Source organism: Chaetura pelagica, unplaced genomic scaffold (genome assembly GCF_000747805.2).
Source record: "Chaetura pelagica isolate M959 unplaced genomic scaffold, ChaPel_1.0 scaffold394, whole genome shotgun sequence".
Taxonomy (NCBI): Eukaryota; Metazoa; Chordata; class Aves; order Apodiformes; family Apodidae; genus Chaetura; species Chaetura pelagica.
The window spans coordinates 1,945,774-1,967,885 of NW_009952966.1; the positions used below are offsets into that span (position 1 = coordinate 1,945,774).

At 50.9% G+C, this 22,112-nt stretch overlaps 1 protein-coding gene across 2 annotated transcripts in view; it reads right to left on the reverse strand.

Annotated features, from left to right (window-relative positions):
- KCNAB1 (potassium voltage-gated channel, shaker-related subfamily, beta member 1) overlaps nt 1-14,681 on the reverse strand; it is a 59,752-nt gene extending 45,071 nt beyond the window's left edge. Inside the window, exon 1 of one of the 2 annotated variants that reach the window (XM_009995714.1) lies at nt 14,410-14,681. In XM_009995714.1, the coding sequence (XP_009994016.1) occupies nt 14,410-14,681 (272 nt within the window). Of the gene's footprint in view, nt 1-10,908; nt 11,151-14,409 lie in introns of those variants that run through there. The other variant, XM_009995715.1, reaches the window with a different exon arrangement.
- Nucleotides 14,682-22,112: the final 7,431 nt, after the last annotated feature.

Here is a 22,112-nt window from a genome sequence, read left to right on the forward strand (position 1 = left end):
CCCCCCAGGACCCTGAACCCTCACTTGCCACAGCAGCCCTGGGGGTGGGTGAGTGCAGAGCCAGGGGAGAAGGTGCTGGTGGGGTGTCCTCGGGTGGGTAGGCGAGGACTGGGACTGTGGCCACCCCTTGTCCCTTCCCCAGCCCCACACAGGCTGGTGGGAAATGGTCCTCAGGGTCCCCCACACCCTAATCCTAAATCTGCCCCCAGCAGGTCTGGGGGGAGGGTGGGGACGCCTCCAGAGGACCCATCGCCCACCCCCTACTCACTGCCCAGGACCTTGTCCCTAAGGATGGAGGCCCCCCGACCCATCCAGGGACCTGTCAGGCTCTCCCTAGCTCAAGCCATGTGGAGGTGGAGCAGGAGAGGGTGGCAAAGAGAGAGGAGCTGAAGGCTGAACCCAGGATTCCTTCCTCACAATGGGAGCACCCCATGGTTTCCTCCCCAAACCCATTTCACTGAAGAAATGGGACTGGGAGAGCCACTGTGGGGGCAGCAGTTGCCCTCAGGTGTGGACTGGGGGTAGGCAGACCCCTTGGGGTGAGGTCAGGCAGGGCCAGGCAGTGGGGTGCAGGTGACAACCACCTGAACCAACCACTGCCCATCTCAGGCATGAGATTTGGCTTTGAGAGAGTTTCCAGACAAGGTAATCAGGGAGTCACAGCTACAGGTCACAAATAACATTGTTAAGCACCCAGGATGTGTGTGTGTGTCACCTGGGGGCTGTTGGAGCCAGCCCAATGGCATGACTTGGGCCTGGGGATGTGACCAAGTCACTGTCACCCAGGTCCAGGTGACCATCCCTGCTGCCCTGGCTGCCTGCACCCTGGGGTGCCAGGGGAGGGGCAGGGAGGGGACAGAAAGGGACAGTCACATTGTGCTGGCACCCCCCGCAGAGCACGTTAACAGAAGGTGCTGAGCTGCAGAGGCCTCTGCCAGAGAGCTGTGTGTTTAAACACGGGATTTATTTCATTTCCCTGAACCAGATAATCGTTTCTGGACAAAAAACAGCAGAATAATGTAATTTGGTATCGTGAAAATCCTGAGCTTATAAAACCAGGGGAAGGTCACATCCTCTGTGGAGGACAGCCCTAGGGTGTGGGCAGCAGCTCAGGCCCAGGCTCCCCATGCCACAGCAGTGTCACCAAACCACTGCAGACACAGCTGGGTGCCAAGATGTGTGTCTGCATTTCCTCCCGAAGGACAATGACAACCACCCATTAAATAACTTGCTCAAAACGCTTCACCCAGCAAATCTGTTTTAACACAGATGCTCATGACCACGCTGGCTTTGCCTCCATCCCAGGGCTCAAAATGAAGACAGGAGCCAAACACACCCCTACAACGAGCAGGATGCTCCAGGCACAGCCAGGAGATGCTCTGTGGCTTCTACACAAATCCACATTCCAGTGCCCCATTCCTCTGCCCAGGACCCTGCAGGGACAGGCTGAGGCACAGGGCTGAGGCAAGCAGAACAAAAACCTCCAAAAAGGAAAAAAATCCCTTTCTTCAGGCCCAGTTTGGTCCCTGCAGAGGCACAGCTGGGAGCTGGGCCCTGTGGCTGAGCAGCTGATGGACAAGCCCTTCCCTCCTGCTGGAGCCAGCAGGGAAAGGTGCAGCCCAAAACAGAAAAATAACATGAGGTTCTTGGGTCTGGGCTGCATGAAACATCTCCAGCTGACACACACCCAGCCCCTGCACTGCTCAAGCTGAGCTCACAGCTTTCTTCTTTCCTCCTCCTTTTTTTTATTTATTTTTACATTTCACCTTCAAGTGGAGCAACTTTGACACATGATGTCAAGTCTGGCTTGAGACTTTGCTTCTGGTGGCTGTGGTCAGAGGTGCTTTACACTAATTACTCTGCCACTCTACCAAAGCAGAGTCTTCCACAAATATCAATTAGCACCTTAGTAATTTTGTTAAATTTAAGCTGATTGCCAGCTAAACCTGTATTTTCAGTAATACCAATATGCTGCATATAAATTCTGGCAGGCTCAGTCAATCTTTTAATGTGGCAGGTCTTAATTTCCTGCCTCTCCTGTGCTGAGCCCTCAGCAGCAGCCTCTCCCTTCTGTGGCCACATCTCTTAGTTCAGTGATCCACACTGCACGGGCAAGGAGGCTACCTCAGCTGGTGAGCTCGGGGTACAAGGCAGAGCAGGTCACCTCTGCCTCCATCCCTGTGCCATTCATGTTTTCAGTGCTTTTTATAAAATCAAATGGGGTTTTTTTTCATCACCAGTTGCAAAGTTCACAGCTCTACCTAAAAAAGTAAACTGGAAATTTCCATTGATCTATATAAAAATATCATCTTTTCTATAAATAATCTGAGTGTTTCTCAATCTTAACCTAAATTTCTTACTAAATTGTCTTTTAAATTTGGAGGGTTGTGGACACATGGGGGCCAGGAGCTGGGCAGTGACCCCAGGATGTTCTCAGCCAACCAGAAGGCAGGTCTTAATTTCCTGCCTCTCCTGTGCTGAGCCCTCAGCAGCAGCCTCTCCCTTCTGTGGCCACATCTCTTAGTTCAGTGATCCACACTGCACGGGCAAGGAGGCTACCTCAGCTGGTGAGCTCGGGGTACAAGGCAGAGCAGGTCACCTCTGCCTCCATCCCTGTGCCATTCATGTTTTCAGTGCTTTTTATAAAATCAAATGGGGTTTTTTTTCATCACCAGTTGCAAAGTTCACAGCTCTACCTAAAAAAGTAAACTGGAAATTTCCATTGATCTATATAAAAATATCATCTTTTCTATAAATAATCTGAGTGTTTCTCAATCTTAACCTAAATTTCTTACTAAATTGTCTTTTAAATTTGGAGGGTTGTGGACACATGGGGGCCAGGAGCTGGGCAGTGACCCCAGGATGTTCTCAGCCAACCAGAAGGTCACTAGGGCACGTTTGCACCTTATTGCAGCTGGAGGTCTCTGCTCCATGGAAGACACTCCCAGGGGTTTGGCTGCAGGTTATGGTCAAGAGGAGAGCTGGACACCAAGCCCACAGAACCAGTCACATAAACCCCCATCCCTGCACCCTTCCCAGCAGTCCAGGTCACTGATGAGGATGTCCTCACAGCTGGTCTAAGCCCTTTACATTCAATTCTTGAACACTGAGAGAAGACAGCAATATACCAGGGTAGTGGAGGTAGCACCCATCAGGCACCAGTGCCTGAGGACCCCCATTGCAAAGTGCCTTGGTTAGAAGCCTTCCTTTGTAGCAATGTAGCACATTTATTTCCAGTTTAGGTATTTTTTGTTTGTGTCTGCTTGTGTATCATAAAATTGTTTTGGTTGGAAAAGACCTCTAAGATCATCAGGTCCAACCATTACCCCAGCCCTGCCAAGGACACCACTACACCATGTCCCTCAGCACCACATCTACACAGCTTTTAAATCCCTCCAGGGAAGTCCACCAAGGTCTCTCAGCTTCTGCCTTCCCAAAATCCAGGACAGAAATTTTAGGCAGTAGTTTCCAAGACTAGCCTTCTTGAGAATTGCCCCATCCCTGGAAATGTTCAAGGCCAGGATGGATGAGGCTTGGACTAACCTGGTCTACTGGAAGGTGTCCCTGTCCATGGAAGGGGGTTGGTTCTGGATGAGCCTTAGGGTCCCTTCCAACCCAAACTATTCCATGAACAACTATCTTACTACCTGTTCCTGAGCCTCAAGGTGCAGACTTTCACCAATAACTCCTCCACAGCACGGCAGGATGTGCTCAGGGAAGTTCTGCATTAAGTCTCAACAGAAGTTTCATGGGGCCATAAAAGCTGTGGTTAGAAACACAGCCCAGTGCATCTCCTAGCTGCTTCACTCCCTCTCAGGGGCTGGTTGAACTCAGGTTTCCTGCTGGGCTAATTGCTTACAGCAGCTTCATTAATTGGGCTGATGTGCACAATGGTGAGATAAAAAGCATGGCCACCCAGGAGTGTGGGGAGAGGAGCCCAGGGCTGAGCTGGCCTTAGGATCCATCTCCCCAAAGGGTTTCTGCAGGATTAATTAATGCATTTCAATTAAGAGCCAAGGCTGTGCTGCAGCAGGATGTTCCCTGTCTGCAGCAGCAGCAGTGGCCAACCCCACAGCCATCTGCAGCATATCTAAACCCATAAAGAATGTTTAGTTTTTATAATATTTGTGACTATTTTCTTGGCAAATGTGCTGCAAAGGCCCAGTGCTCATCTAGCAAACAGGCATCAGTTTTTCACTGGTTTTGCCTGAAAAAAATTAATTTGCATTTGTAATTGCACTTGAGGGAGACTGAACAAAATTCCCATTAAATGTTTTTTTTTTTAGTTAAGAGACAGATTTTCAGCCCCCATTTATTTCATTTTATTTTTAACCCATACATCATCTGATATCAGCTCATGAGGAGTTAATGAACCAACTCCTGTCTAATTTTCACCCCTCCAGGCACTGAGGCACCCACACTCCAGCCAGGCACTGGGTGACAGGAGCACCCACTGAGAGCCAACAGCCCCCCTGGCACCCCCCACCGGCTGCTGGGTAGCTGGGCAGGGCTCAGCCAGCTCTACACAATGGTCCCTTAACACAACATGAAAGCATCAGCACTGAAGAACACTGAACACAGAGACCCAGAGCTTTCCCCATCTTACAAAGAGCACGTAACCTTCAGGGCACCCAATTCAATTCATCCCTGATCCCTGAGGGTGGAAAACACCCACCAGGATGTTGCTTGTCACCCTACTGGCTGCACTACCCCCACTCCAGACCCAGGAAATTCAATTTTTCCATGTTATTAATTTAATTTCTCAATGGCTGGAAGCCAGTGGCTGACAAGATGGGCTCCAGAAGCTACAATTATTTGAGTGTACTGCAGTAGAGTGACCACGATTAATCCTGATTGAAACACTCAGAGGAGCAGGAAGCTCCACTGCACAGTACAAGAGGTTTCATTAGATGACTGTATAAAGCAGTTCAAGGAAGGTGAAGTGTGCCAGCAATGCACTCAGGCTGGTAGCTCATGCCAAACACACAGCATTCCATTTTGTCATGTGCATACCCTAGGCAGTGCATATAGAAAATGCAGGTTTTTCCCAGGTGTTTCACACAACTTAATTGATAAACATATTCTGAATAAAGCTCTGCCCCAGCTGTGTTCTTCCAGCTTGCCTGTGCTCACTGACTGGGAGATTTTAGGCAATTATGCATATTGCTCTGCTATCCATACACGTCAAATGTCACCCAAGCATTACTTGTAACCACTGAAAACTCTAAATTAACTTATATGTAGAAACATGTCACCGAGGCCTCGGTCTTGGCTGCCAAACAATACCCAACTGCATCCTGCCCTTTTCCAGGACGTGCTCTAGCAGATGGGTGACTAATTATCATGCAATAACTTTGAGATGAGCTGGCAGAGAGTCAGGATGAAGACAAGCTCCAGGAGACTCTGTGCTGTACAAAACTTTCTCCAGGAAGACAACCCCCCAGCAACTATCCCAGGAACCCTCAGCTTCCTCTGGAGCTGCCATCCTTGGCCCCCCAGGGGGACCAGCACCCTTCTGTGAGCTAGTGAAACAAAAGCTTCCTGTCTCCCTCAGGGATTACCTCAAGTAAACCATTACTGAATGATAAACACTATTAAAATATCACCTTCCTAAGTGGAACTTTTTTTAAACAAAATTTTTATTCTTCTCCTGAGATTTTCTCTTTTGCTGCAACATTTCTAACTACTGAAGTGCGTGGCACAGGGTAAACATCCCATCAACCACATCCACCAGAACTGACACAAAGTAGAATCACAGACTCATTTGGGTTGGAAAAGACCTTTAAGATCACCGAGTCCAACCATTAACCCAGCACTACCAAGGTCCCCACTAAACCATGTCCCTCAGCACCACGTCTATATGGCTTTGAAATCCCTTGGGTCTCCCTCCCTGCATTGGAGGCAGATCTTCCCTTGGACCAGAGCTCCCTAAATAATGAGGCATCTGCTGAAATTAGTCACTGAGAAGAATTATGCCATCACCCAGCACCCTGTCATCTGTTGAAATGAAGCAGATTACCAAGGAATGATCTTCAGTCCCATTAATTTTATCACTGCCTTTTCATGCTGCCAGTTGCCTCTTGGGGAACGTGAGACAGCAAAACCACCACGTCAGCACTTCCTCTGCTGCTCCATTACTAGCCTACAGCCCTCACTACCAATCCCTATTTCAGGACTCTGGGAATCTGGTTCTTACCTGGACAGGGCAATTTTGCCCCAAGGAGGCCGTGCTGGATGGGCTGTGCTTGCCCAGGGGTGCAGGCAGAGTGATTTGCTGCCAGGGAAAAGCCAGGGACTGCAGCAACTCTGGTCCTCCCTAATTTTCCCTCTTCTCCCTTCAGACTAAGAGGAACAAGATTGTTCTTTTCACTTCCAGAACTCTCTGCAAAGACTTTTTTTTTCTTTTTTTCCTGCACCCAAGGAAGGAACACAACGTATCTCAGAGCAGCGTGATGTCATTTTAGTAAATGAAAAGCAAGGTGCTGTCAAGTCTTCAGGTGATCTCCAAGCACAGCCAAGCCCTTCCAAGCCAAGGATCTGCCATCCTTCCCAGGGCCAGGCAAGGAGTCCTTTGCTCTCCCAGCACATCCCACACAGCATCAAACAACCACTTTCCTACTGGAATGGCGCCCATTTAATTAGCAAAAGGATTCAAGAAGGATGTTTACTTATTGCCAAATGCATAACCACTCATTAGGTCCTTGGGGTAAAAGAATAATTACTCTCACAATGTAGAGGGTGGTTTGTTCTGCAGTGAAGAATGTGCATTTCAACCCCCTGGCCAGGATGGACACCTAAGGGCTGGCAGAGAAGCTGCTCAGCTGGATCCCCAGGGGAAGCAGCTCCCCCTGACAACCTCACCACGCCATGTAGGACACACTGAGCACCCCTGTTCACTTCACAAACAGCCCAGGAAAAAAAACAGCAACCGTGCTGCTGGGATCACAGAGAGGCTGCGTTGTCATCTGGAGTCCTCCTGGCACAGGGATGAAGCCAAGCAACTATGAAAATGCACACTGAAAACAAGGCAAAAACCCAGCTTATGAGGCAGCCGCAGGCCCTGCAGCAGGGAGCTCAGCCCTGGGAAAGCTCCTTTCCCATCAGGCTCCCCAGGCAGCTCAGAGAACAGAGCCTGGGGACTGGCTGCCCTCAGCCCCCCAGCCCAGGGCCTCGCAGGGGGGGCAGGCACAGGAGGGTGCTCACCCCGCATGGGAAAACAGCCCAGAAACACCGCTCAAGGGGTCACTGGGGCTTGTTGAAACAGTGAAATGGAGCAGCTTCCGAGTCAAAGGCAGGTATGAAGGGTGGTCCTGCTGAGCTCCAGTGGTGCTGAGGTGAGGGTGGATGCAGGTACTTCCAGCTCCCACTGAACCCATCCCTGCTGGAACAAGAGGCACTGGCTGATGGAACAGCCCGAAACACTGTCATTACACTTGGCATTTGGTAGCAGACAGCACCAGAAAGTACATCTAGGGGTAAGGGGAGCAGAAGCCCCAGGAGTCCACACACGTTCCACCTCTGCCCATGCCAGGTGTGTCATTCCCGTGGTACTTCCTGCAGCCCTTCCTGGGAAGCAGCAGCAGGGGCTGCAGCCGTTCCTGGGAAGCAGCAGCAGGGGCTGCAGCCGTTCCTGGGAAACAGCAGCCGGGGGCTGCAGCCCAGGGACTCTCAGAAATAAACCAAACTAACCCAAACCTGCCTTACCCAGGAGCGCACGGCCCATCCTCACGCCAGGGCAGGCAGCCCGCGGAGCTCACACCTGCAGGTACCTGTCCCCATCCCCCTCCCAGTGCTGCCCCCCGGGGAGGTGCAGGAGGTGGGTGAGAAGGAGCAGCGAGCCTGAAAAAGTCCTGCTGCGCCCCGGGCGGAGCTGCTGCCCAGCACCGAGGGCCGGCGGGGACTCAGCGCTGGGAGGACAGACCCTGCTGTGCCTGGCACCTGCAGAGCGGCGGGAGGAGCCGGGGAGCAGCGCGGGGGGACCTGGGCTGTGGCACCGCTGTGCTGGGGACTGCAGCTGCGGAAGGAAGCGGGTGTGCGGGTGTGAGTGTGCACGTGTGCGTGTGTGTGCGTGTGTGGGTGTGTGCGTGTGTGAGTGTGCGCGTGTGTGTGAGTGTGCACGTGTGTGTGTGCACGTGTGTGAGCGTGCATGTGATTGCGCACGTGTGTGAGTGTGCATGTGATTGTGCACGTGAGGGGTGTGCACGCACCCCCGTGTTTAACAAGCAGAAAGCCGCAGGAGCAGCATCCCGGGAGCAGCTGCGGGGCCGGCCCTGCTGAGCGCAGGGACAGGGACCCCTCCCGGGCAGGAGCGCAGTGGCATTTCTCACTCGGAGGAGGAAACACCGCGCTCCAAACCCCCCCCACACACACGGGTACCCTGCTCGCACCCACACACATCCTCTGTTTTCATCCCTTCCTCCCCCCCCGGGTGTGGGCAAGAACCCTGCAAAAAATAACACAAATCTCAAGGAGCAAATGGCAACCGCAATAACTTGGGAAAGGTGACACGGGAACACCTGCCATCCCCGCTGCACCAGCCGGCGGGGGGAACAGGCTAAAAGCAAAGCAAAGAATCACTTAGGAAAAATTACACCACCCGGCTGCAGCTCTGTAGGTCGGTCTGCACAGGAAACTGGGAACCAGTAAGGCTGTAACCTATATCCCAATACATCCAGTGCAGCTGTGCTCCGAGCAGATGAGGATGGGATTCCAGGATTCCAGGACCACTCCAAGTGCTCTCCTAGATGCTGCCGTCTATAGATTCAGTTTAAAGCTTCAGTGCATGAAATGAGCCCCCACCGCGGGAGCCTGGAAAGCAGCCCTGGCAAGGGGAGCGTTCCCCAGCTCCCCGCCCCGGGGTGGCTCTGTGGGGAGCAGACACAGCCCCAGAGGGAGGGAGAGGGGCACGGAGGAGCAGAGCATCCCGCAGAGCAGCTGAACAAACCCGCAGCGAAGCCCCTCCCGGTTTGTCACCTCGGCTTTCTGCCCTGTACGAGTCAGCGGTGCTGGAGGTTAAACCCACCCCTTCGTCTCTCAGAGCCTTTGACCCCCCTGCCCGGTTCCGACGGACGTTCTGAACACGCTCACACTTTCAGCAGTGCCCGAGCCTCGTGACATCCCCCTGAGCTCCCCGGTCCCACGGCAAAATGCAGGTCAAGTGTTTCCCATGGTTTAATTTCCATCCCCCCTGGTTCCTGTGTTACAGGACACGGTGAGCTGCTTGCTAGAGGCTGCTCCTGATTTTTGATCACATCTGCCATAATCCCTGCCAATCATCTTTTTCCTAAGCCTGTTTAATCACCCAGTGCAGGGGCAATCCCAGCCCTCAGAGCCCTATAGCCTCGTTTCCTGTACCCATTGGAAATGGGATGGCCAGTGTTGACTACTGGGTTTGAACTATCAGCTCCTAGAAATGAAGACAAACCCCCAATATTTTACTGTCATGCATGTCACATTTTCTAAAATGGTATTTGCCTTTTTGTATGTACAGCTCAGGGATGGGGGAACCTTTCAGCAACAACCCTTCTGCAGGAGGCCTTTATCTGGTTGGTGCCTTCAGTGGTCCCCAGAAACTCCCAGTTCTCACTCAGTTCAAACTGCCAAGACAATATTTTAATATTATATATTATTGACAATATTATTGAGGGGTCCTACAGTCCCAGCTCCCAGTGCACACAGTTCAGTTTTGAGGGGCTCAGCCCCCAGCAGAGTGGGTGTGGAAGGAAGCCGTGGAACAAACACCCTGCTGGACAGTAACACACATACTGGCTTGGGAAATGGTGTTTTGTCTGAGAGAAGCACTGTTGTCAGCAGAACAGAACCAAGCTCGTGCACGGCTGCACTTCCAGCTAGTCAGTAATAGGCTGAACTAAGCTGCATTTGCTAAAGCAATGAAAGGAAAGAAAACTAATCATCCTATAAATAAACCAGCTTATGAGTGTTTAGTAAGTGGTTCCTGTTAACAGTTCATTACTTTTCACACGTAATTAAATAGCTCTTAATTTAAAAAAAGGGTTGGTAGTGCTGCCTTTAGACAGCACGGATGCTGTCTTTAACCTATGGGTGTCTCAAGAAATGTCTGGGGGGCAGAACAAGCCATGCTGGAAAAACAAACATTCCAGCTCCCAGTAAGAATGGAATAGCCTCCGTGCTTGTAAACCTACAAGAGCAAAATTCCTCTAGAAAGCAGCAAGTGCCTGCTGGAAAACCCTCTACACTGCGACAAGTGTTGTTACTCTTTCTGCTGTTTCAAGGGCATGGAGTGATAGGATATGGGGGAACAGCTTAAAACTGGAAGAGGGGAAATTTAAATTAGGAATTAGGGATAAATTCTTCACTGTGAGGGTGGTGAGAGCCTGGCCCAGGTTGCCCAGGGAAGCTGTGACTGCCCCATCCCTGGCAGTGTTGAAGGGCAGGTTGGATGGGGCTTGGAGCAGCCTGGGCTGCTGGGAGGTGTCCCTGCCCATGGCAGGGCAGTGGGACCAGATTATCTTTAAAGCAATTTTAAAGACCCAAACCATTCTATGATTTCTCTTCTGCTGTCCAGCCATTATCCTTTCAGTGCTCACAAATGAGTTTTCACTGGAACAGTAGGAAAAGTAACTATTCCTACCCCCATGTGAAAGAGGCAGCACAGCAGATTGACACAAAGAACTAACGCAAGAAGAGAAAAACAAGAATTGTAAGAAACAAGGTCACATACATTTACTATTGCTCAAAGTCATGCTCATCCTTGCCGTGCTCAGAAAATGTAACAAAAAGCTGCTAAAGCAGATGATGACTTGGACCCTGTGAGCCTGAGGTTGGGCACAGCTCTACAGGCACCAACTGACCGCGCTGTCAGGCTGGTCCAAGCTTCTCCTTGCTGCTTACAGCCAAAGGGATGGCCACCAGGACATGCAGAGGTACCTGTACTTCATTCCTGTGTGGGCTCGGACGGTGTCCTGCAGCGACAGCCCGTGCAGGTGCAGGAACCTGTCCAGGTGCTTGATCTCAGAGGTGGGGCTCAGCCTGCTGGGCCAGCCTGCAGCGGGAGGTCTGGCTCTGGGGACCGAGCTGGGCTTCCTGCCCCTCAGCACCGCTTCGCTGGGCTTCTGCAGGCTGGCCCGGGGAGGTGGCACCTCCGCACAGGCCGCCTTGTACAAATGCATGGTCAGGGCTGGGGGTGCCCCACGGGGTGTGGGGGTGTAGGGTCCTCAGGAGCTCCCACCCTGCTGCCTCCTGAGAGGAGAGCCCAGCGCCGTCCCGCTGCCGCCTGCACGAGATGGTACGAGCTGGGCTGTGTCGCCCGAGAGGACCACAGGAAGATGGAGGAGGATTTCCCCCCCCCCCAGACACTCCTTATGTCATTGCAATTGGCTCGTTTTAATTGATGCCCAGGGTGGATTCTGGCCAAGATCAGCAGACTTGCTCATCTGCTGAAACCTATAATGGTCAAGTACCCCGAGGGGTAAGGAGTGCCAGTGGGAATAGAGCACGGACCCCAGTTCCCAGGTCTTATATTTAGATAATGAGAAATATTTGTTTGGGATTCAATCCAAGGCCAATAAACGTGAACCAAATACTCTCACAGAGTTTATGCTGGGCCTTGGGCTGGACAGATGAATGCTGCAAGCCTCTCTTATACAAGTCATTAGAGTTTTTTGTTTTCTCCTTTCCACTGTGAACTCTCACATCATCTGCAAACCTCCCCCGTATCTGCAGCCTCCCAGGGATTCAATAATTAATAAGAAAACAAAGGCTATGGAGCAGTCAACCACCAAGAAGGAAAAGAAATAACCTAAAAACAGACAAGGGAAATACTTGAGAAAGGAACAAGCTATAGGCATCAGGGCTGGGCAGGGAACAAGCACCAGCTTTCATCAGACTTCATGTGTTGCTCAAGGATGGAGAGGGGCTGTGCAAGGGCAGCCAACAAAGCCCCTGAGAGCCATCAGCCACCACAAAACTTCCAGCCTCATAGAACCAGCTGCCCCTCAGTACTGGGCAGCAGGCCCACAGCTGGGCTGGACTAAAAATAAATGTGCCAAACCAACAAAAAGTTATTCCACCACTGCTAAACAGCAAAGAAGAAGTCTCAGGTTCTCAGGGTCTTCATCCCTGAGGAGTGATGGGAGAAGCAGCACAGGTTTTGTGGCATCACCAAAGCCAGCACCCAAGGGTCTGCTGGTCAAGATGACACCCAGGAGGACAACAGCAACTTTCTCTGGCCAACACCAGCCCACAGTGAACCAATCACTGAAGCAGGTTTCTGAGGATCTTCTGTTTCAGAAACTCAACCCATTTTCCGAGTGTCATGTCAATGCCAAACACACCAGAAAAATAAGTTAAATAATCAAGGGATGGATGTATCATGAACTCAAGTAATCTTTAAATCTTTCAAAGCAGATAAACAAAACCTGATCCCAAACCCAGAACATATTTTAAAAGATTATAATTCAATGTCACCCAGGGAGGTTTGGCATGGACATCTGGATTACCCCGTTACCCTTTCCATCCGACTGTTGTGTCAGGGCCCTGAGGTCACTATTGAACCCCAAGGACCCTGATCTGCCAGGCTGGGGCAGTGGATGGGTCCTGCCCTGCTGCCTCCAGCCCTGCAGTACCCAGACAGATTGCTACCCAGAGATGGAACATCATGTTCTCTTGGTGCTGATGGAGCCAAACCATCCATGGCAGGTGTGGGCAATGCTTCCAGGCTATTCTTCTCACAACACAAGCCCACCCAGTGGAGGAAACTGTGCCCCAACACCTGCAGCCATCTCTGCTGCCCAGGAGTTGTGGGATCCCTCCCAGCAGTGTGACACCCATGGCTGTAGCTGGGACTTCTCCTGGTCTGCAGCAACAACTCTTACCTCAGCCCTGTTCATCCAGCTGTGACTATGGACCTCTCTCCATATTGACTCTCTGTGTCTCTGCAAATAAATCCCCCTTTTTGTTTCACCTCCTGCCAGACCCATATCTCTCCCCATCTATAGCACAAGGTGAAGCAATAGCAAAGAAATAGTTCCATGAACTCTCCTGAGTTTTCTTAGACACAAGAGTTTCAGTGGTTTGGAGTTTTAGGGGCTTGTAGAGATCAGCATCACTAGAAACTTAGTTCCCCCAAAACTCACTGACTCTCAAAAGTTATTCACCACTGCTTTGCTTTTATAGCTCCATTGAACACCACAGGAGCCTGACCATGGCTGGTGTGCCCAGGAAATTGCTGTGCCCAGGAAATTGCTCAGTCTTAGTCTATTGACCCCTTTGATTTCCTTCATTGCCCTTGCTAGACATTTCTGCACTTAGTAACTAGTTGTTCCACGTCTCACAATTTTATCTTGCTTTCCTTTCAGCTATCCTGTCTATAACTTTTAGTCTAATGACATTTTTATTCATTTCTACTCTCAGTGCATCTTCAAGATCCCTTTGTTTTGTGCCAGGCACTTCAGGCATCCCCCTTCTGTCTGGGATTAGGGAGGATTTCACCCGACCTCCCAGCTGAAATCCCTGTTTCTGATGCACTTACCCATGCATTGTTGGGCAAAACGCTGAAACCCCCTTTGGCAGCAGCTCTGTCCCTCGAGGTGAACAACACCCACATCCCATGTCTGCCAGTCCCCAAAGTGCTGCTCAGGGACAGCAGGACCAAGACAGCAGCTCCCAGGAATTCCTATTCCAGTTCCTATTTCATTAAGGGTCTTACTCTCCTCAGGAGATTAGCGAGTTGCACGTCTAATTTCCTCTAATACCAAGATCTCCTTATATATTTTTTTTTTTTTCAGAAGGAGGAAGATCAGATTCTGGAGGCTGTGACATTTAGGATCAATGGGATCAGAAATTCAGCAGCTGCAGGTTTTCTCTCCCGAGCAGCTTCTCCATGTCCAGGGAGGGAAGGGGGTGATGGTGACAGGGGCCAGCAGCCTCTGGCAACGCTTCCCTTCCCTTTCTCCTGTCACCCACCAGCCCCTGCACAACATCAGCAACTTTTCAACTCAATTCAAACTTGCTTACACTCACTTGAACAAAAGAGCTCATGAGAAGTAAGGCTGAATAACCACAGAGAGTTTGTGCTGAAGGAGGTATGGAAACTAAGAACTAAGTTAGAAGAATTTTTAACTCTGCAAGCACATCCGTCACACATCCCCTGAATAATGAGAAAAGCTGGACTTGTAAAGCCAAAAGGCTTTCTATTATTATTATTATTACTACTACTGGGGCTTGAAGAACCTTGTCTAGTGGGAGGTGTCCCTGCTCATGCAGGGGGGTTGTAACTAGGTGAACTTTAAGGTCCCTTCCAACCCAAACCAGTTTGTGACTGCGTGATTCAATGATGATGATCATTGCTACTATATTATGCCATGGTGCCTGTTGGTTCCTGCTGCTGCCAGCACTGCCATCCCCCTCCCGGGGCGCGGGGGGACGTACCTGTGGGGCATCCCAGTGGTGTAGGCGATGGTGTATTCCCGGGAGAGCTCGCAGCCCCGCAGGTACCAGTTCATCTCCAGCTCCCGCAGCAGGGCCAGGCGCCGGGCTCCGGGCTGCAGGGTCCCTCCTCGGGCCCGACTCTCCTTCCCGCTCTCCGACGAGCTCTTCCGGGCTCTGTCCCTGCTCCCCAGGGAAAGCACCGACTGCTTCCTCAGCTTCAGGGCTTCCTCGGCGTTTTTGTTGCCCATGGTCCCCGTCCGTGCCGCCAGCATTTTGCTTCCTGCCCCGGTGGGAAGGCAGCACCCCTGGCACTAAGTCACTGCCCTCAAATAGTTTAAACTGATTTTCAGCGCACGCTGTCCTCCCTCTATAACCTTCTGCCGGCCACAAAGCTGTAATTAGATATGGGTCTGCAGAGCTTAACCAGAAAGAAGAGCTGCAACCCTCTCATGGAAAGATCCGCGGCAGCTTCCCGCTCGCCAGAGGCCTTCGCTGTGCAGGAGGAGCAGGATGGCTCTTACAAACCAACATGCAACCACGTGCCAAGCAGAGCGCCTAAACCCGGCTTGTACAAAACAAGGGATGCAGACGGATGGGAGCAGAATAAAAGGTCAGGCTGGCTGAAGCTGTGGACATGGGCAGGCTCCAGCCAGCCCAGGTGAAGTCCCACTCCTGCTCCCCTCGCTGGCAAAGCCGCAGCCACGTGGGCTCATCCCAGCAAATTGCAGCCTCGGAGCATCCGTGTCTTCACCCCCCCAGCTGTGCTGGAGCCCAGCAAGCTGCTCCATCCCTCCTCCTCCCCCTCCCACCTGCAGCGCTCCAGCTCCTCACGTAGCCCCATCCAGCAGGAACTTCCATTCTCCAAAGGATTTGGCCACTCTTAGGATGAGAACAAAATCACGGCTTTCCCCCCATCCACTTGCTCGCTGAGGAAACAAAGCTTGGCAAACACGTCTGAAGGGAGCAGAAGCCAGTGTTGAATTAATTCCCCCTCTCTGGCTGGAAATGTAAAAGCTGATGTGGAGATTACAGCACTAATCACAGCAGCCACTTTAGGAGCACTAACAGACCCGGTTGGGAGAGATGGGCACTCAAAGGGGGGAAAGCCCTGGGAAGACAAGCAGGATCTTAAAGCCTTGGCACTGAAAAGAGGAGCAAACACCTGCCCATGCCGTGCACAGAGGGTGCTGTGTGCCAGGGAAAGGGACTGGGGGCTGGAAGGAGAGTTTCCTGGAATCAGGGAAAAGGGATAAGGGAGGTCTCTGGCCCAGCCTCTCACACACAGCAGGTCTGTACCCAGCTCTGGAGAGGTTTTTCTACCCAAGCCCTGCAGATCCCCAGGGCTGAAGAACCTCCTGCCCTCTGGAGCTTAAAAATCTTTTCCCAAGGTCCATCCAGAAGCTCCAAAGCTGTGTCCAGTGTTCCCATGGGAATCCATGTCACAGGAGAGGCTGGATCCATCACCACCACCTTCCCCCTTCTCTCCGGGCTGTCATTGGTTCCCTTTGACCATCTGGACCAGGTCAGCTCTCACCACCCCCCTGGACCTGTCTGTCAAGAGGTACCACCGTTAAAAAACAAACAAACAAACAAACAAACAAAACCAAAACAACCCTTTAGCACCCTCTTAGGTGCTTTTTGAGAAAGCTGTTCCATTCCCTTTGGGAAGCGGTCCTATAAAATTGACTTTCCACAGACAGTGATATTAGCCCACCTAGTCAGCAGAGACAGCATCAAAATGTTCTCAGGAAATCTGACAAAACTCAACCTTTGAGCTGTTAACAAATCCTAGTTCTGCACCTGCTCTACAACGTTACCTCAGTTGTCATTAAGCTTTCTAGCACTTCCCAAAGAGGAAAAGGTTTCCAGTAACTCCAGAAGCCTTTAAACCAACCCAGAGCAGCTGAAGTAATACCTACTGACTTTACAGGCACGTGGCCTCAAGCCTTACAAGATTCTTCAAGATCTTTCACTTGGAAGTTGGGGGGGGAAAGGCAAAATAAAGCTTGACACACTGAATGAAAGGCACATGGTGCTCACTCAGCCTTCTGTGTTATCAGTTCCTTAACCACAGACACACCCTGTTGCTTCCAAAGAGCTGGAAAGGTATTAGTCACTTTAAAAGTGACTGAAAGGAAAAGCAGATGCTGCCGATTTGTCTCTCTCTCAATGACACCTTGTTGGTGGCACGGCAGCCCATTGTGAGGGGTGCTGTTCTGTGCTGTCCCACTTAGGTCTGTAATGCCATCCGATATTGTCTCTCAGATGGTTCTGCACCCTGGCAGGTAAGGAGACCCTGGCTCACCTTATGAAAAATGCAGGGAGGTTGTTCTCCCAGGAGCAAAGCTACCCAGCTGCCTTGAAACAGTGACACCACATTGCTGGGGCTCTGGTGAAACCCTGGGCAGGCCACCAAGGAGAGGGCAGTGCCTGGGCCCAGGGACCCCCAGCCAGGCTCTGGGGCTGGGAACACTGCTGGAGCAGTCACCCCACTGGTGGATCCTGGAGAGCTGGGGATGAAGCAACCCAGCAGCTCCATCCTGCAGGGAGGGGGAGACAGCAGCACCTGGGAACCTCATCCCACACCTGTGAAGGCAGGTAGAGGGGATGGGTACAGTGCCCTGATGAGCAAATCACAGCATTGTCTGGGTTGGAAAAGACGTTGAAGACCATCGAGTCTAACTGTTATCCCAGCACTGCCAAAGCCACCCCTGCCCCATGTCCCTCAGCACCACATCTACAGGGCTTGGAAATCCCTCCAAGGATGAGGACTCCAGCCCTGCCCTGGGCAGCCTGGGTCAGGGCCTGACAACCCTTTGGGAAAGAAATTGTTCCCAAGATCCAATCCAAACCTCCCCTGGTGCAACTTGAGGCCATTTCCTCCTGTCCTATCACTGCAAACCAACCCCTGCTCAGGGCACCATCCCCTTTGTCATGCTTTTTCTAGGCAATCTCTGGTTGAAGTAATAAACTGTTCTGATTATCAGGATGTATTTCTAACCTATTTATACACTTCACAGAAACATGTTTACAAGCTCTATACTTGCAACTGATTACCAGTTATAACCTATTATTAACACTCTTACTCCAGACTTTGAAAATGTCTATAGCTCTTCTTAAAACACTTGGTAAAATCTGATTATTTGACCTGCTCTCCCTAGAGTTGGACACATGATATGGAAACCACCTCCATGCCACTCTGCACATATCCAGCCATGACCCCGGGGCTGAGCAGGGTCCCCAGCCATGACACAGCCCCTTCCAGGCCCCCCCATAGCCTCTGGGTTAATCTCCCTCTGCCGAGAGCAAAGCCCTGCACTTATCTGTATTAAACACACAATCCTGAGCTCCCTGAAGTGAGGGAGGTCACAGCAACAACAAGGGGTGAAGAGGTACAGAGCAGCCAGGAAAAATCACAGTACCCTTCATGACACCCATTCCCCAGCAGAACATCCCCATGGTGCCCAGCCTTGCCACCTCCAGGGTCACAGCTGGGGTCTGACATTTCCCCTGGCTCAGACTCTGTTTTAGTCAAACCTCCTGCTTTACAGATGTAAATAGGAGAAGTGTTTGTAAAAACCTCCAGTAGTCGTTTTCTGCTCAGAGGTTCCTACACTTAACAGTTTGTCACAAACACTTGTAAAGTCACAAACTTTAAAAAGTCTAAAGTGGTGTTTTTTTTTTACAGGTCTCTTCAGCAGCTCTCTCAGGACAGGCACTGCAGCAGTTAAAGCTGTGTGCTGGTAACAAGGGCCTCACAACCTGTCCTGATTTTCTTCACAACAACGTATTTTTCCTCACCCCAAACTAAGGGAATGCAGGATGCAAATTCTGAGCCAGCAATTCTACTACAACTCACAATTCATCCTCTCTCAAACTGATCTTAAGATCCACTCTGGCTTTCCAGATCCCTCACTGGCCTCTCAATAAGTGTCCCCAATTATATGAAGCTGTGCACACACACGTCTAAAATCTGTTTGCACACACAGATATGGCTCATCTCAAGCAGGATAAATGAGTAGCAGTTAATAAGCTGGCAGGTCCTATTTAGAGGTTTTTAAACAGAAAACCACCAGCATTCTGCAGGTACAAGTTTAGTTGGAAAATATCTGTAAGTGGTATCTAAGTAAACATCTAGATTTCATCCCACAGGAACACAGTCATTTCCAGATGCAGGATCCAATTAGCAGGAGCCCAAAGGAGAGTGTTTAGCTGACAGCACCTCTGCCCCATGCTGCCTCCTACTTCAGGTGATTGGAACCTCATCAGGGTATAAGATTCATTAAGGAACTTAATTGGGTTTAAGTGGTTCACCCACTCTGACAGCAGAGAGACTCACGGGCATCCCCAGCAAACTTCCCTATGGATGCTGCAAAGGTAGCCCAAGGAATGTGTCCCAGCTCCAGTCCTGGTCTGCCTTCATGTTGCCAAACTTCTGGAAGTGCTGGGTCCCAAAGGATCCCAAATCAGCTGTGTCAGCCAAGCTCTTCAAAAGCTCAGTGTGGCAGGTCTGGCATTCCCTGATGGTTTCATTTTCTTGGCATCACCTGGAAAGGGTTTGGGTATCCTGTCAGTGCTTCTGGTCTGGAGGAGCAGCCCTGTTCCTGAGTGCTGGGAGGATGCTCCAGGGGTTATTCCAGCCCCTTGCAATTTGCTGCTGCCTTGCCATGTTCCTGTTCAGTCCAGATTTATTACATCAACTGGAAACACCACTGCAATTAAAAGCAGCAGTGGGTAAAAAGCACTTTATTTCCTCATGAAACAGAGGTGGAGCACTTGTTTGTTGCAGCATACTCCATAAATCCCAAAGGCAGTCCCTTGGAAAGCTCCCAGCTGCCTCTGTGAAGGACATCATGGAGCTGGGCAGCTCAGGAGCACATTCAGCTTCAAGGGAGTCAATCCAATCTGCTGAAATTAAAAAACTGCAGTGGAAGTAGGCTCTCTTCAGCCTTTTATCTTCTCAAATAAAATTAGCAATAATCTCAGAGCCAAATACCAGTCCTATCACACTCAAGCAAACAGAAAAAGTCCTGGGTATGTTAACTAACTTTTTTTCTCTCTCCTCGCTGCAGCTTTTCTGGGTTTGCTCTGGATTGCACTGAGAGCAACTGGTCATCAAGTAACTTGTGATTAGAAAGGGGAAGATTTTCCAAGGTCAAAGGGAACTGGGATGTTCAGCCCTTTCTGGAGGCAAGCAGCTGCCCAAAGTGGGCAGGCAAGGGAGGTGGCCCCAGGCCCTGCTCTTGGACCCGTGCACCTGCCTTCAAAGCCTGAAGAGCCCTGATGGATCAGTGTCTGCTTTCAAACAGTATGAAAAGGTGCAGAACCACCCACCATGTTCTTTACTTTTCTGCATAGATTTCAGACAAAAAAGGCTGATCCGCTTTAGTCAACAAGGTTTTGAGTGGTTAATTCCCTGCTGAGCAGCTTTAATGCTCCAGGCTTGCATTTTAAATTCTGCCTGGACCCTTTGTGTGCTTGGAGGATCATGGTTGGGCTCTAGGGGTGGAGACCAGCTGAGGGTGGCAGTGAGCCCCAGCTCTGACAGAGCTGAGTCCATGGGATGGACCAGACACAGGACATGGAGCTGCCACCTCCCCCCAAAACCACAGCCAGGAGCCCTGTCCCCACACCTGCTCCCTCTGGTCAGAACATCCACAGGAGGACCTGAGTGATGCCCCAGCGTTACCATGGCAATCCACAATATGGAGCTCACTAAAAATAACCAGCTCCACAGAGCACAGAAGATTGTCCTGAATTCAAACCCTGACTCAGCCACCTTCCAACCCAGGCACGTGGTGCTGGGTCCCCCCTGGCAGCCACCCCCCTTTGCACACTGTGGACATTCCCCCTGTTCCCCTAAAAAATTCATCCTGGACAGTGAGCTGAAAATCCATAGTTTGCTTCTGACCAGAACCACCACTGACCTCTGCCACCAGGACTGCCTGGAGCTTCACTGGAGTGGGTGGACATCCCTCCAGAGCCCTCATGGGGCTGTGGTCAGCAGAGAAAACTCATTTTTGTTCTCTAAGAACCCTAGAAACCTGCAGATTCCCACTGCATTCCCAATGTCCTGGGCACCATTCCATCTCCATGCCAAGAAACCCCTACAGCTGGGCAAGCCTCAGGCAGATCAGACATGAACAGATACACTGGGTACTTGTTCACGTGTCACCTTTCCCAAACAATAGAGTTACAAACAATAGAATCATTTTGGTTGGAAAAGACCTTTTAATATCTAGTCCAACCATGAACCCAACTCTGCACAGTCTGGTGCTAAACCATGTCCCTCAGCACCACATCTACATGGCTTTTAAACACCTCCAGGGGTGGTGATTCAACCAGCTCCCTGGGCAGCCTGTGCCAGGGCCCGACAGCCCTTTCTGGGAAGAAGTTTCTCCTAAAATCCCATCTAAACCTCCCTTGGCACAGTAACAAAGTTAACCAGCAGAGCAAACGTCAGGCAGACCCGAGGGGTAAAAGCTGCCCAAGAAGAGAAATCCTGGCCACAAAACCTGACAAGTGAGGGGTGCAGGAGCCGAGCAGCGCCCGGGGCAGGGCTGGAAGGTGACGATGCAGAACCTCTCTGGACTTCCCTCTCCCTGCAGCACCGCAGGTTTCCGGGCAGGTAAGAGCAGCCCCAGGGATTTGGTGTCGGGTCACAGCCCCCCTCAGAGCGTGCTGCATTATGCATGCTGGCTTTTAATTATTTCTTCTTCATTAAGGGAAGTGCGGGCACCAACAGGTTGGCAGACACCCTCCTCTGCGCACGCAAATAAGAGAATAATCAAATAAGAAGTAAAAAGAGGGTGAGCCTGACCCCCAGGAGCAGTGGGACATGCAGAGGAGGGACGGTCCCCAACCCTTCCCCCCAAGCTTTGTCACCTGCTGCCAGACCCTGCAAATAGCAGAAAGTGTTTATTTCTAATTAACATTTCTCTTAATTAGCGTCATTCAAACTCAGATTGTTCATAAAGCTCAGACCTCACCATGAACATTTTTCCATTTTTTTGTGGTTTGGGTTTTTTTCCACCCTGAAAAGTATTTTTAAAAGGAAAAGAAATGATGCAAGCAGCTTTAGACTGGCCTTTGTACCCCAAACCACTCTGGGGAACCATCAACAAATGAAATATCCCAGCTCCAAGGGGCTCCTGAACAGACATTTAAACCAATTACACCCGTAAAAAATGAACCTGTGACAGCAGCACAGGGATCTTCAAAACCAGCGAGAGCAAAAGCCTAGAGGAATCAACAGTGCCAAAGCCAGCTCATCCAGATGCTAAAACTATTCCAGTTTGTAATGAAGTCATTAAGCTCAGTTTTCTGCGGTTCACACTCAGGCAAATAAAGAGACAGCAGCAACAGCTCCCAGCCCCGTGCTCCCAGGGAAGCTGTGACCCCTGGGACACCCACCCCACTGTCTCTGCTCCACTGAGGAGAGGCATGAAATTCAGTGAGAAATTAAATTTAGGAAGGAAGAGTCCTGGGGGACTCTGAAGCTGATCTTTAGGCACAGCCACAGCAATGCTCCAGCCGGGCTCTGTGCTCCCACTTCACTCCTTTGCGTGTGGCTTTCTCCACAGTTACACGTTGGCCAAGTGGGTTAATGGCCTGAATCTCATCAAAGTCACTTACAAGCAGCTATTACATGGTGGCACAACAGCCTCTTTGCAGTCTGCTGCTAATTGGGCAAGGAAATCATC